A 14,631-nucleotide genomic window follows, 5' to 3' on the forward strand; every position below is an offset into this window, starting at 1 on the left:
GCCAGCCTTCTGCAAACTATGAAAAAGGCCCTCACCAGGAGCCAGATCCCCCAGCACTGTCATCTTGGACTTCCTGGCCTCCAAAGCTGTTTTAAGCTCCCCTGCCTATGGTATTTGTTAGGACAGCCAATGCAAACAAAGACAGATCAACATCTTCGGTGATGGGGGAAATGCAAAGGAGACCATCATGAGAGACAATGTTGTACCTATTTGACTGACAAACAGTTTAATAACGCCAAGTGTTGGAGAGGATGTGGACCCACAGATGCTCTTATACGTTGCTGGAGAGGCAACCGCTTTAGAAAACAGCTTGTAGTCGTCTCCTACCATGGACTAATCATAGTAATTCTACTCGTAGGTGCATCTCTCCAGGAGAAAAGTCCTGCACGTGTACAAAAGGAGACACAGGTGAGAATGTTTGTTAGTAGCAGCACTGTTCAGACCCCAGAAACTGCCCGTATACTCATCAGCCCGAGAGTAGATACCTGGCGTGTACTTGCAGTCAGTGGAACACAGGACATGCGTGAGATACAACATGTTGAGATACAACAGCGTGGCAGAATCTCAGCAATTGAATACCAGCTTCAAAAACTAAGTCACAAAACACCACACCCTCTGAAAGCTAAAAACAATGAAAGGAAAACATTTGATTTTAGGAATATAATGTAGGAAAGCAAAGAAATGAATGGAGAATTAAGAAGATCATTACCTTGGGTGAAGGAGGTGAGGATATGGGGGAGTCATATATTATTGCTAAGTTCTTAGTTTGCGTTTTAGATGGTGGGCTCATGTCATTTAAAATACTGCTTCAATAATTATACTATGTACAGGCCTAAGGATGAGCACATATGAACCAAGGACCGTGACAGACCCGTTCTACACATGCAGGTCCGCTTGTGCAAATATATATATGCTTTGGTCTAGCGATTCTCCATCCGGGCACCCACCCTAAGGAAAAGAATCATGTGTGTGCCGAGCGGTGTCTGAAGCTATTCAGGACCAGATTCTTTCTAATAGCAGAAAATTGGAAATAACATTAATGTCCAACAATCGGGGACCGGCTTAATCATAAGGTGCCATCAAGCTATGGGATACTAAAGAAATTTTGAGAAGTGAGGTGAGATGTTGTGCATAATTCATTGTTGGGGAAAAAAAAAACCTAAAATGCTCTACAGCAGAAAAACTACAATTCTGATAGCATGGTGAGATTACAGGCAACTTTTTAGGTAATTCTGTAATTGTAAGATTCTAAAACGTAAGAGAATGAAAGAAATGGTGTCACAGCTGGGGCATGGAGAGGCCTCTTGTGTGGATACTGAAAGGGCTATTGCCTCATACAGGCAAAAGGAACACTATCATTTTTTTTCAGTTTATTTGTTTATTTTGAGAGAGAAAGCATGATTGAGGGAGGGGCAGAAAGAGAGAGGGAGAGAGAGAATCCCAAGCAGGCTCCATGCCGTCAGCCGGGAGCCTGACATGGGGCTCAAACCCACAAAACCATGAGATCATGACCTAAGCCAAAACCAAGAGTCAGAGACTCAACCTACCGAGCCACGCAGGTGCTCCTTTAATTTATCATTTTAATTGTTTATATTTTATATATTAAAATTTAAAAGCTATGTTTATTATAGACACTTGGGAAAGAGAGAAAAGTATAAATAAATGCCCCATTATCCCTCTGACATTGACGTTCTTCCTTCTGGTGTTTTTTGTCATTACTGTAAGTTAATTTCATGTATCACCTCGCTAGGCCACAGTACCCAGTTGTTGATGTTGTTTTGAAGGTATTTTTTTAGAAGTGATTAACATTTAAATCAGTAGGTTTTGAGAAAAGCAGATTACCCTCTGTAATGTGGGTGGACCTCATCCAATCAGTTGAAGGCCTTAAGAGAAAATACTGAGGTCCCCCAAGGAGAAGGGAATCCCTCATATTCAAGATGCAACATCAGGGCACCTGGATGGCTCAGTTGGTTAAGCGTCCAACTGTGGCTTAGATCATGATCTCATGGCCCGTGGGTTCGAGCCCCGCATCAGGCTCTGTGCTGACAGCTCAGAGCCTGGAGCGTGCTAAAAATTCTGTCTCCCTTTCTCTCAGCCCCTCCCCCGCTTGCGCTCTGCCTCTATCTCAAAAGTAAACAAACATTTTTTAAAAAGTTAAAAAATTTTTTAAAAAACAGATGTTTTTAAAAAACAACTCTTCCCTGGGTCTCCAGATTTTGGGCTTGCCAACCCCAACAACTGCATGAGCCATTTCCTTAAAATAAAACTCTCTCATTCTCTACAGCTATTACACTCCATGTATGAGTGAGTGAGTGAGTGTGTGTGTGTGTGTGTGGGGGGGTTCTATTTCTCTGGAGAATGTTGACTAATATAATAACTTATATTTGCAGTTAGGTCCTTTTTACAAAATAGGGCTTTCATATAACATTGGTGTACATCATGAGCATTAGCCACTGCTCTTTTAAAAGTCTCTAAAAACCATTTTAAAAGCGACATATCATATTTTTATAATTCATTCTTAACCAGTCTTCCTGATTGTCAGACACTTGGATTTTCCCCATATTATACTTTTATATGTAATGTTACAACTAATAGTCTGGAGACATAATCTTTTTATTTTTATTTATTTGGCAGGGCGGGGGGGAGCATGAGTAGGGGAGGGGCAGAGAGAGAGGGAGAGAAAGAATCCCAAGCAGCCTCCACACTGTCAAGTGCAGAGCCCGACAATGGGGCTTGAACTCACGAACCATGAGATCATGACCTGAGCCCAAACCAAGAGTTAGAAACTTAACTGACTGAGCCGCCCAGGCTGGGATCTAATCTTCACATTTCTGATTAACTTGTCTGTGAGAGACATAGTGAAGAGACTGGATTAGCAGGCACGGCCCATGGTTCTAGAACTGGTTGGACCCCCTTGAGCAGGAGTTCCACCTCTTTGGCCACAGCAGGGTGGATGCCTGTTATTTTCAGGAGCCTTTTCAGCCACTCATCCTCAGACTCCTGGGTCCACTGGTCTCACCCCTGTGGAGCAGGTGCACTTTGCCCCTGCTCCAGCACCCCTCGGGCCTGCTCTCCCTCTGGACCAAGTCCTGCTGGAGGCCCACCTCTGGAGTTTCCCCGTCCTGCGTCCTCCCTCGGGCCGCCATGGGTTACCGCCCCTCTCGTGAACACACGTGAAGAGCTGCAGCTTTGTTTCTGGTCGGCATCCCTCTGTGCCTTTGTAGAGCAGTGCCAGCACATGAGCAGCGCGTGAATGGAAGTCCCGGCTGGTCACAACACATGAGGGAGGTCCAAGGAGGAGAGGTCAGAGCAGGGCAAGAGCTGTGGGTGCCCTGATGGGTGCTCCACAGTGGGGTGCATTTCCTGAGTGCCTCACGTGGCCTGTTGTTTCCCAGGACCTCGGGTGTCACCGAGCACCGCACTTCTCCCCTGGCTCCTGCTTCTCCTTCACTTTATGGCCATCCTTATCCTGCGCCCAAGCCAGCCGTGAGGACAAAGTGCTCTGGCACCCTCCCCACAGGCGAGTCCCCCAATTCTGACCACAAAATATATATTAAATTTGTTCCCTCCATCTCCACTGTTGCAACGTCCACACCACCTGAGTGATTGTGACCACCTTCTCCTGGTCTCCCTGCTCCCACACCCAGCTTCCCACAATCACTTCTGAAGGGAATGGATCCAGGGATTTTCTTTAAATGTGAGTCAGATCCAGTCACTGTCCTTGTTCAGAACCCTCAGAACTTTCCCCCTGCCCCAAAAAAACACCAGGCAAGGCCCAGGTGACTCTCCAAACACACCTGTGCCTTCTCTCCGTCCTGCACCCTAGACCCCAACAACATATGCCTGCCTCGGGGCCTTGGCACTGGCTGCCCCTTCCTCCCAGCTCCACCCCATGGCTCCCTCCTGCTCATCCTTCAGATCTTGAAGCTGCCGCCCACTCCCGTGGCCTTTCCTGGCCTCCGGCTCCACCCAGTTACTCTCCAGGCCCATTTTACATTGATGTGCTTGTCTTTCTCACTAGACTCAAAGTTCCATGAAGGTGGTGCCCAGACCCATCTTGTTTACTATTCTGTCCCCAGTATCCATCACATATGGGAGCTCCAGAAAGACTTTGACTAAACAATCAGGGACCCAAGTCTGGAGAAGCAGCATCCTCTTCAGGTCAAGGAAGCCACACAAGCAGGTGCTAACCTCTCACAAAATGTTCAGACTTTGGCCTGTGGGAGCCTTGACAGGGGAAGGGAAGAACTTCAGGGCACTCAGGTTCTGCCCAGCGACCGGAAGGAGATGGTCAACGCCAAATGCATGTTCTGGTTTAAAAAGATGGATGGCCCACAGCTCCCTCCAAAATCTCTCTTGCTTCCCCTAGGTGTGCCTCTTTGTCCTTCCCAGGACCTGATGGAGCTGAAGATGGCAGGTGTCCCCCACGTGGGGTGTCCCTGGGTCCCAGGCGGGCAGGGGAGGGAACTGCCCGGCTCCAGTCTTTCTCAGGTGATCAGTGAGCAGCAGGAGGAGTTTAGACCAACCTGGAAGAAGGGGGTATGTGTGGGGCTGTGGTCCAGCAAAGGTGCACAGGTAGAAATGCTGAGCCTCTCCTTCTATGGAATCCTGCATTCTAACCAGGCAACCTGTAGTATCCGCTCCTGTCCAACCTCAAGGGCTAAGGGAAGGTGTTCAGACTGAACACTAGGGCCTCGGGAAAGCTTTTCCTGCTCTGAGCCTCTGAGCCTTCATCACTTGAAGGCCCTGTGGATCCCTGGCCGCCAGTCCACAAGGAGGGAGAGGGCAAGGTCACTGGATCAAGGAAACAGGGCCAAAGCAAGTCTTCAAAGGGCAAAGGAAAGTCGTGCCTGCCCCGCCCAGAAAAAGTTGACACTCCCCATCTTCCATGTAAACACTACACACAGTCTCCTGCACACGCAGCCACACAGCCTTCCACGTGTGCAATCCTGATTTTTGAAATGAGGAAATGGCTCAGAAGTATGACAACTTGCCCCAAGGTTCCACCAACTAGGGAGGGGCACAGCTGGGAGGTGATATTGGGCGCTCCCCCCCTTCCCCCGCCCCCTGACCCTACCCTTCACATCACGGCAGGTACGACCAGAGTTCTAAAGAAAAAGCCTTTTACGTTCAGCTAAGGGGCTGGTCCACGGTTCCAAAAAGTGAAAGTCTCCTAAACAGTTCTCTAGCATTCTCTCTGACACCACGAAAGCCACAGAAAGATAAAGACATTCCCCCATGGGCATGGAAATGAAGTTCCCCCCAAAGAACATAAGCCAGATAACCTTTTCTAAGGCAGCTGTCAGTCACCACCTCAGTCCCTTGTTCCTGGGACTTTCTCTGAGTAGTTTACACAATACTGATTCTTTAAAATTTAGAAGCCGTAGAGGGAACCTTTTTTCTTGAGGAATTCTTGACATGCTCGCACTGCAAGCTTGTGGCCTTCGTCCCCTCAGTGCTGGGACCCCGGGCTCCCTCCTCACCCCCCACACGTACACATTACACACACTTGTTTATATGGAGCTATAGCACTCTCTTGATTGCACAGCAGTGCGGCCTGCTGATGAGGTCTGCTGTTGACATTTCAGCATTAGCTGGCTTTTGTCAATTGTGGCAGCCTAAGAAATTCTATCTTAAGGGCTGCTCTTTATTAAATTTGCAAGATACAAAACTGTGACTGACAAATAGTCTCCTTTCCCTTTGCAAATGCATAAATACTGGTCAGCAACTCTAAAGTAATTAAAATGTTCTAAATTTAAACAAAAATGCGATTGCCAAAGAGTTTTACAAAGACTGGGGTATCCTATCTTTGGCTCAACAAAACATTTTCTTACTATTTTTAACATTTATCAGCACACAGAATTTTGGGGGATCCCAGTGTCGGGGAGAAGGCAGAGGAAAGAACAGTTACGTGAGCCTCCTTGTTCTGTTTTACCAAACTTTGTCACAGAATCCTCTATGCAACTCTTTTATGTGTGATTGGTGACATAATTCCCGTTTTTTTTTTTTAGCCAGCCATTATATATGATAAATAAAACAATGCTCTGAAAACACTGAGATCTCTCATCAATGTCACTGTGAAAAGGGCCCAGATAAATGAGTCCTGGAATCAAAGGCAGATGACACGGCTGACCATGTATCATCTCCTATGTATTGAACGTAGTCTTTGTAAAGATAGAGCGGTAATAAAAAGTGGTATTGTGTGCTCTGAAAGGCTGTGTGGGTCTGTGCATGACTAATCTGTCTTTCTGCATTATTTTATTCAATCTTCTCTGACTTTATGCCTTTGACATTTTTGCTACACTCAGTAAATTTGAGTGAATAGGCAATTTTAAAGAATTTTTATAGGGCTTCAGAGAAGTCATATGCAGACTGTATCTTTGTTCAAATTTAACAGTTTAAATATTTCCTTTGTCTAGGGTGCAGAGTAATCTTTAGACAAAAAAAAAAAAAAGAAAAGAAAAAAAAGAATGATTTAACCTTAAGATTTTAACAATGTTTCCTGAAGCAATTCAATTATTAAAAACAAAACAAACAAAAAACAAAAACAAAACCCAGAATAACAAGCTTATAATCAAGGAGGTGCTGATTTCTTCTATTTTATCATTATTATAAACACGAGACTGGCCTCTTTCTAAAGATTAAGGCATTCCTTCTTTCTCCAGAATCCAGAGATGCAGAAGACGTAATTTTCAAAAAGGCGTGATTTTAAATCTAGAGTTCAGAACAGACTCGGAGATCACCCCCTTTTGCTGACTTCTTACTGCAAGGGTAGTTGTGTCTAAGTAAATAATGACTTCAGCGCATGTCTTTAATTTACTGTGTAGCATGTTATCAGTTCATTATCTAATCTATAACATTAGCGAAGCACTTGAGTTTAGATAATTTACACTACAGAATATGCAATATGAAATAAAGAATGATTTCCTTTGCTAAATTGGGCAGAAGTCCTCGCCTGAAGTATATCAGATCACTACATTTCAGGAAATTCACTCCCTTCCTTTTGGCTGTTAAACTACTCAGAGGAAAACTGGGATTCCTTGATAAAACTGTTTGGGCTAGCAGGTGCTAGCCTCATAGTTTTGGCCTATAAATACTTTCAAGAAGATTAAACTATTTAAAGTAAACCTAAACTTCAGATGAACCCATCCTGATAGATTTGTATGGCCAATTACATTTTACAATATCTGTAAGATCAAAACCATAGTCTACATATTATGTTTTTATGAATCGCCCCATAAGCCTACATCCAACAGGGTGACTGGAAACTTATGTGTAGTACATTTGAAGTGCTCTCAAGAAACTGGACCTCAGGATTTCCTTTTGCGGGAAGTGGACAATTCAGGCAACTGATGACCCGCATGCTCTCATGGTCCCGTGCCATTGAGCCGTAGGGCCCATATCCTGGAGCAGCAGGGCAGAGCTGGGTCAGTGGAAGGCAGTTTTCCCCAGACACAGGGAAGGCTAAGGGCATAGGGCTTTTTGCTCCGACGTCTTGCAGGACTGAGCCAGCCCCTGCCCGCGCTCACTGCTCCCATACCTGACTGGAGCTTCGCTATCCCACACGGCAGGGCAGGCGGTGTTTAGATTTCTCGAAGGGGAAGCAGGACGTGCCATGCCAGTTACCAGAGGCGGAATCATGGATGATAGCAGGGGAAGGCCGTAATGGGGCCTGAGAATGTTCCTTCACGTTCTCTTTCTCAGAAAGAAGGAGACTGCACAAAGTATAAGAGGCTCCAGAAACACAGAAGCCTGGTCAAGGTCCACATACAACGAAATAATCAGTCACAAGCACCTCTGGTGTCCCCTCTTCCTCCCCCCCGCCAAACCACACACCCTCCACCACGCACACTGAGTAGAAGACAGTTTACATCTCACCTAGGATGCACGGTAATAAATACACAGGTCTGATGCAGGGTCCCGAACACTTTTGTAATCATCTAGCAGGGAATGAGATCTGGATGTATCATGTCTGGGTTTGTGACTTCTGCCTTGTAAATGGATAAACACTTCACATCTCAGTGTAAGACTGAGACAGGAACCCCCTTATCCTTTTTCAGAGCAGACACAAACAAATACTACATTTTATCACCTGCAAAGCACTTGATGTAAGTTCATTAAAATGAAGGATTTTGGAGAGCCCCAAAATGTAGGATATGATTCATGCATAGATCCCTGATAAGAGATGTGGCTTCTAATATTTTCCTACCACATAAAGAACTAATCCTGCTCCTGCAGGAAGAATGTGTTACCTTCTTCTTTATGAACCATCTTCATAACACTGAAGAAACAACAAACACACCCATGATTAGCTATGACAGCCTCCCATTGATTTATTTGACTCAAGTCCTAAGCAGAGGTCTGGTTTTAGGTCTGTCTCTGCACATTTTTATTAAATAATAAAACTTAAAATGGAAATGACCCACTATTTCCAAAATAGAGAATAAAATGTTCTACAACTTACAGAGATCCTAGCAATGTTATCAAGCAGAATGTGGAATCTGCCTTTCTAGAACCCCGTCTTTAAAAGTGAAACGGTGGAGAAGGCCCCCTCGCCGGTGTGCTTTCCAGCCCAGCCTGAGCTCTCTATGCTCTCTATGCTTGAGAGCACCTTATGATGCTGTAACTAACCTCAAACCTGCAGCAGCAGGGGGCCAACAAACCTCCGAATACAGCAATGTCATGCTTTACGGGCACTCTCTCAGCAACAGCATGAATGAGGGGGGAAATTGGTTGCCTAGGAAACCCTCTAGTCCTGGTAATTATTACTGTAACTGACTGCACACCCCACCTATAACAGAAATGAATAATAATTTATAACCGCTGACTGGCAGCTTTCTGTCGGTGCCTCTGCTCACCACTGCTACCTACTGGCTGCAAAATTACTCACATGCGAACAGTGGGGTTTGCCACAGAGCAAACCACCGCTAGAAAGAACCTTCCTCCCATCTTCCTCCACCAGTTTCTGAATATAGTTCAAGCAAATTGCTGCTCGATCAATAGAGCAAAAATGAAAAGTGCTTTGTGTTCGTGTATACAATGGGGGTTGAACAATCTAATGGAAGCTGGTCATCTCAATTAAAAGCAATTTCATATTGTGACATGAACTAGACCAAAAAAAAGGTACTTAATAAGGTTAACAGAAGCTAAATAAAAGCGTATATCTTAATGACCCCGCATATATGACTCAACGCTATTTAATACGATAGAATTTGATACTAAGCAAAACTGCTATAAATAAAATCCTATCTGGTAGTTTTGATCAATTAAACTACATAATTAACAAAGATGGTCCATTTATCTTAGGTTGTCTAATTTGCAGTACAGTGTTAAAGCACCTCTACTGGAAGACTAGTTTGTTTAGAAATTAGAACATTCATAGTGATTTACTGGATTTGATTTAAAAGACACAGCAGGAGTTGGCAAAATTCACATATCATGGGGTTAATGTGGGTTAGAATGTAGCTATTTGTAATACAAAAATATTGCATACCAAATACACACATCTGATTTCTTTTAACCCTGGTTCATCTTTTCGCAGAAGTCGTTACTTTCCTAAAATGAACAACAAAAACAGCTGCATTCACCACTATTAGGACACAGAAATCTGCCATTTTCAATTTCCAAAGCAAGAAAATGCTGGCATGGTAATGAGTCAAGCACTGGGTACTGAGAAGGCATCAACTGACCAATAGCTTCCTCGGCCCCAGTCTGATCCACAAAGATGGATATTTCCACTGAAAGCCAACCAGCTCTAGCCTGTAGCCGCCATGCTCCCGGGCTCTGTGGCTCCCTACTTCTGTCTGGTCAGTGCATTTCAAAGTCAAGAATTCAGAAGAAAAAGGACAAAGAACTCCAGAGGTTGCTGAAGCTTGGTGAACTATCACCAAGATGGAGGGTGTGTGAAGTGCTAATAGAGAAACACTCAGCTCATCCACGGTGCAGTACACGCTCCGTCCTCGGAACCCTCCAAGGCTTCAATGTTGCTGACAGATTCCCTGTCATGAGGGAATGCTCCCTAGTGCCTCTGATACTAAGCATCATGGAATTTCCCAACCCACGCCCTAATTAGCTTAATTACATTGTAACATAAAAAGTAATTTTCCAAAGATATCTTACGGTTTCAAAATCAACAGATTTATTTTTGTTTTCTTCCCTTTAATCCATTCTAGGTATGGTTCCTGAGGACTTATCTCCTTGCTTTTCAGAAATCAGCAAACTTCCAAAAAAGTTCCCTAATTCAGACATTTTGCAGCTCCAACATTGGCATGACCTCTGACAGTTACTCTTACTAAAGGACGCCTGGAGATCAAACTGGGAACATGCAACAACCATGCACAAGACACACACAAGTCTTAGTATGAGACACCAGGATGCAGAACAGAGCGGGGTCCTGCAAAAAGCCCACAGAGATCAAACGAGGCCCCACATTTTTAAACACATTTACATTTCAAGTACTTACAAACTTCACTGTTCTGAAGAAGGTCTGAGTGCTATTCCTTGTAGAAAATTAAACTTACTCTTTTAGCCTGTGTGACCACAGACAAATCTAGCCTATATATTGCTTTATATCTTAGAATTTCAAACATTTTGTTTTCACTATAATTTTCACCAGATTGAACGATTCCCTCCTTGCAAACAGGATTCACCAAATCATCACTGGCATGCCACTCTTATCTTAGTCTAGCTTCCAAACCCCAAATGTATACTGGCAAAAAAATTCCAGATCCCAAGAAAACAGTCTTCAAAAATACATGTGTACTGATTAATTGACTCAGGTTCTTCTAACTTGCACATAGCATAAGTAAAATCCCTGAGAAGGTTCTAATTTTATTAGTTAAGAATACCAGGATTCTTCCCATCCTGTAAATCCTATTGAGCACTATCCTACCTAGAGTACCTCCTCTGATGTGAAGCAGTTGTCAATGTCCTTATTTCAAAGAGGACATAAGGCTCTAGGTTTGGATCCTCGCTGTGCATATCTTATAGCCATCCTGGTATTCTTCTTTGACCTAGACATTGACCTGCCTTCCCAAGTAACACAGACCACTTGAAGGCAATGGATCACTTCCTTAGGGCTTAGAATGCTACCTTACATGGAGAAAATGCTCACGGATACTATAAACGATATACTGTCAGCCCTCCTGCTATAAAATCTCTAGAAATGCTGGATAAAATATGACAAACATCTCCTCAAATGTAGAGAACCTGGTCTGCAAGAACAGAAATCACCAGTGGCTTTAAAAAGTGAAAACAAAACCCAAAACCGTTAGCAACATGACAGAGCTGTTCTAGGAGCTAACCAAGAGATTTATGGTTTAAAATCTCGGGCAATCGGAGGCAAATCCTTGAGGTCAATGAAGGAGTCAGTCAGAACTGAGACAAGACCCATGAAGCACTGGAGTTGAAGGACACACTGGGAGAAATGTTCCCACTACCAGAACGCTGCCAGGAAATGGTTTCTATCTGCCTGAGCTCTAGGTGGGGCGGGCTAGGGTGGAGTCTCCCCTGGGAGTGCGTTAACCACAGGCTAGCCCTCCTGCAGGTGGGGGTTTGAGGAACCACAGGCAATGAAATTAACTGAGAAACCTAATCAATGAAGGTAACATAAAGGGGTCCTGCCAAGGACTTTTGATTCTAGCCTGAAATAAACTGGTACAGAACTTGTCCTTCTGCCATCTGCAGCCGAAAACTGCACAAAATCTAGAATATAAGGGTCTTCAGACACTAGGACAACAGGTAGTAAAGCCTGAGATCCCCAAACAAAAGGAAACAAAGAGGTGAGTCCTATAATCCCCCTGGCTTTCTCTCCAACATTTTTCTGGACCACCGCATGAGGAGGCATCCAAGCAAAAGAAGACCAGTCTTACAGGAGAGAAGCCAACCAACAAGCTAATCAAGTGATCAAGATTAACATCTTGATTGTGATGTGATGAACAGAAAGACACCTCATCTCTATGATATTCTTCTAAACTCTTAACTCCAGGCTTATCATAAGAAAACACTGGACAAACCCACATGGAGGAACATCCCATAAAATTAACCTGGCCAATACTCTTCAAAAATATTAAGGTCTAAAAAACAAGAAACTGAAAAATTGTCACAAATAGGAGACAGAAGACATGACCACTAAACACAATGTGGTATTCTGGAATGGATTCTGGAAAGAAAAGGACACTGGTGGAAAAACTCATGAAATACAAAGGAAGTCTGTAGTTAATAGTATTGTGTTGTGCCAATGTCTTCGTTTTGACAGATGCACTTTGGTAATGTAACACAGTAACATTGGGGGAAACTGAAATTGGGTGAGGGATGTATGAGAACTCTCTGAATTATCTGAAACTTTTCTGTAAACCTAGATTTACTCTAAAACTTAAAACATTCTGGCATCAAATAAAAAATTACTAAACATGAGAATAAGCATCAAACTCTGACCCATAATCAGGAGAAAAATCAGTCAGCAGAGCCACAGACATGATGAAACAATGATAAAAATGACAGAATTAGCAGACCAGGACTTTAAAACAGATACTACAAATACATTTAACGATTTAAAGGAAACTATTAGCATAATAAAGAGGGAAACGAATGACATATTAAAAAAATGGGAATTCCGGAGATAAAAAAATATACAATATCTGAATCAAAAAATTTACTGGATGTGATCAAGACCAAGTAAGATACTGCAGAAAACAACAACAACAACAACAACAAAACAGTAAACTTAAAGACCTAGCAGGGTGTGTGCCTAGCATAGTTGGTAGAGCATGTGACTCTTTTTTTTTTTTTTTAAATTTTTTTTTTCAACGTTTTTTATTTATTTTTGGGACAGAGAGAGACAGAGCATGAACGGGGGAGGGGCAGAGAGAGAGGGAGACACAGAATCGGAAACAGGCTCCAGGCTCCGAGCCATCAGCCCAGAGCCCGACGCGGGGCTCGAACTCACGGACCGCGAGATCGTGACCTGGCTGAAGTCGGACGCTTAACCGACTGCGCCACCCAGGCGCCCCAGCATGTGACTCTTGATCTGAGGGTTGGGAGTTCGAGTCCCACACTGGGCATGGAGCTTATTTCAAAAAATAAATAAAAGTAAATTAAACCTTAAAAGATCAATAAAACCCACCCAAAATGAAAGACTGAGGGAGGAAGGACTGAACAAAAATGAACAAATCCTCAGTGACATTATGGGACAATAAAAGCAGTATTATATAAATGTAATAGGTATTTCGAAAGGAGAGAGAGGTGGGGGCCAAACAGTATTTAAAGAATTGATGGCCAAATCTCTAAATCCACAGATCCAAGATGCTCAACAAACCCCAACAAGATGAAATACAAAGAAAATCATTCATATGCACATCATTATTAAATTGCCATAGGAAAAAAAGATAAACATCACATGCAAAGGAACAAAGATAATATAGCAACATAAAATGCCGAGACTGTGGAACAATATCTTCAAAGTGCTAAAGGAAAAAACTATCAAATAGGATTCTCTACCTAGCAAAAATATCTTTCAAAAATGAAGGCAAAATAATAACACTTTTTCAGATAAAAATAGAATGTTCTCAAATGGTCTGTCACAGTAAAAGAATTGTTAAGGGAGCCTCTGTAGGCTGGAGGAAAATAAAATCAGATGGAAACCTGATTGTAATGTACAGAAAGTAATGAAGAGTAGAAATGGTAAATTCAGGAGTAGACATTAAAACTTTTTATACATTTAAAAAAAAAAATTGGGGGTGGGGTGTGTGCCTGGATAGCTCATTGATTAAGCATCCAATTCTTATTGAGTCAGGTCATTATCTCAGGGTCATGGGATTGAGCCTTGAGGTGGGCTCTGCGCTGACAGCACGGACCCTGCTTGGGATTCTTTCTCACCTCTCTCTGCCCCTCCCCCACCTTCCAGGAGCACACTTTCTCTTAAAAAAAAAAAAAAAATTAACAGATAATTGAAAGGAACGGCAAAGTGAGGGCCTTTGTTAATACTTTCCCCAAAGAGCAAAGATAAAATTGGACAAAATTGTCAAAGACAACTATTTCAGAACTCTGAAAATTGACCAAAGGCATAAAACAATTTGAGTATATTCAAGAAACTGAACGTTGGATAATGATGATGCAGTATGTGACATTTTGGCCACCTTCTCTCACCCAGCTCCTTCAGAGCAGTTCTAGCAAGGACAGTCTGTGAAAACCAGAAGCATTTACCTGGGCTGTGACTGACTAGATCTACAGCAGTGTGGAAAATCTGAGTGCCGAGAAGCTTTGTCCAAACAAATGGGAAAGACCGACGTCACAACTGACCTGAGGTTGCAACACTCTTGGTCCAACCAAGAAACCAGCCAGACTGGTTAGAAATTTCACAGGAAGATCTAGGGACTAAGACAACCATGGGCCTTGATAAGCTCACATTTTGGAAGCCTGTGGGCATTAGGGTATGTGTACGCACATGCTCATGGGAGACCAGAGAAGGCTCTAGCTATTTTTACATCTCTGAGGCCTTGCAGGTATCATGCACACATGTAAGCACAGACACATGCACAGAGGAGACACAAGAATGCCTGAATGAAGTAAACATAAAAACTGGGGAAGACTTGTAAACTGCATGAATTCTGAATGAATTCTCCAAACCACACA

The 14,631-nt window shown here is 43.3% G+C and overlaps 1 protein-coding gene across 1 annotated transcript in view; it reads right to left on the minus strand.

Moving 5' to 3' along the window:
- Nucleotides 1-215: 215 nt before the first annotated feature.
- The window catches only part of URI1 (URI1 prefoldin like chaperone), a 79,396-nt gene continuing 64,980 nt past the window's right edge, over nucleotides 216-14,631 (minus strand). Inside the window, exons 10-11 of the mRNA XM_049621810.1 lie at nucleotides 486-622; nucleotides 216-382 (exon numbers count right to left, since the gene is read on the minus strand). Coding sequence (XP_049477767.1) covers nucleotides 503-622 — 120 coding nt within the window. The 3' untranslated portion in view covers nucleotides 216-382; nucleotides 486-502. The remainder of the gene's footprint in view (nucleotides 383-485; nucleotides 623-14,631) is intronic.

The sequence above is a fragment of the Panthera uncia genome, assembly GCF_023721935.1.
Source record: "Panthera uncia isolate 11264 chromosome E2 unlocalized genomic scaffold, Puncia_PCG_1.0 HiC_scaffold_19, whole genome shotgun sequence".
NCBI classification, from domain to species: Eukaryota; Metazoa; Chordata; class Mammalia; order Carnivora; family Felidae; genus Panthera; species Panthera uncia.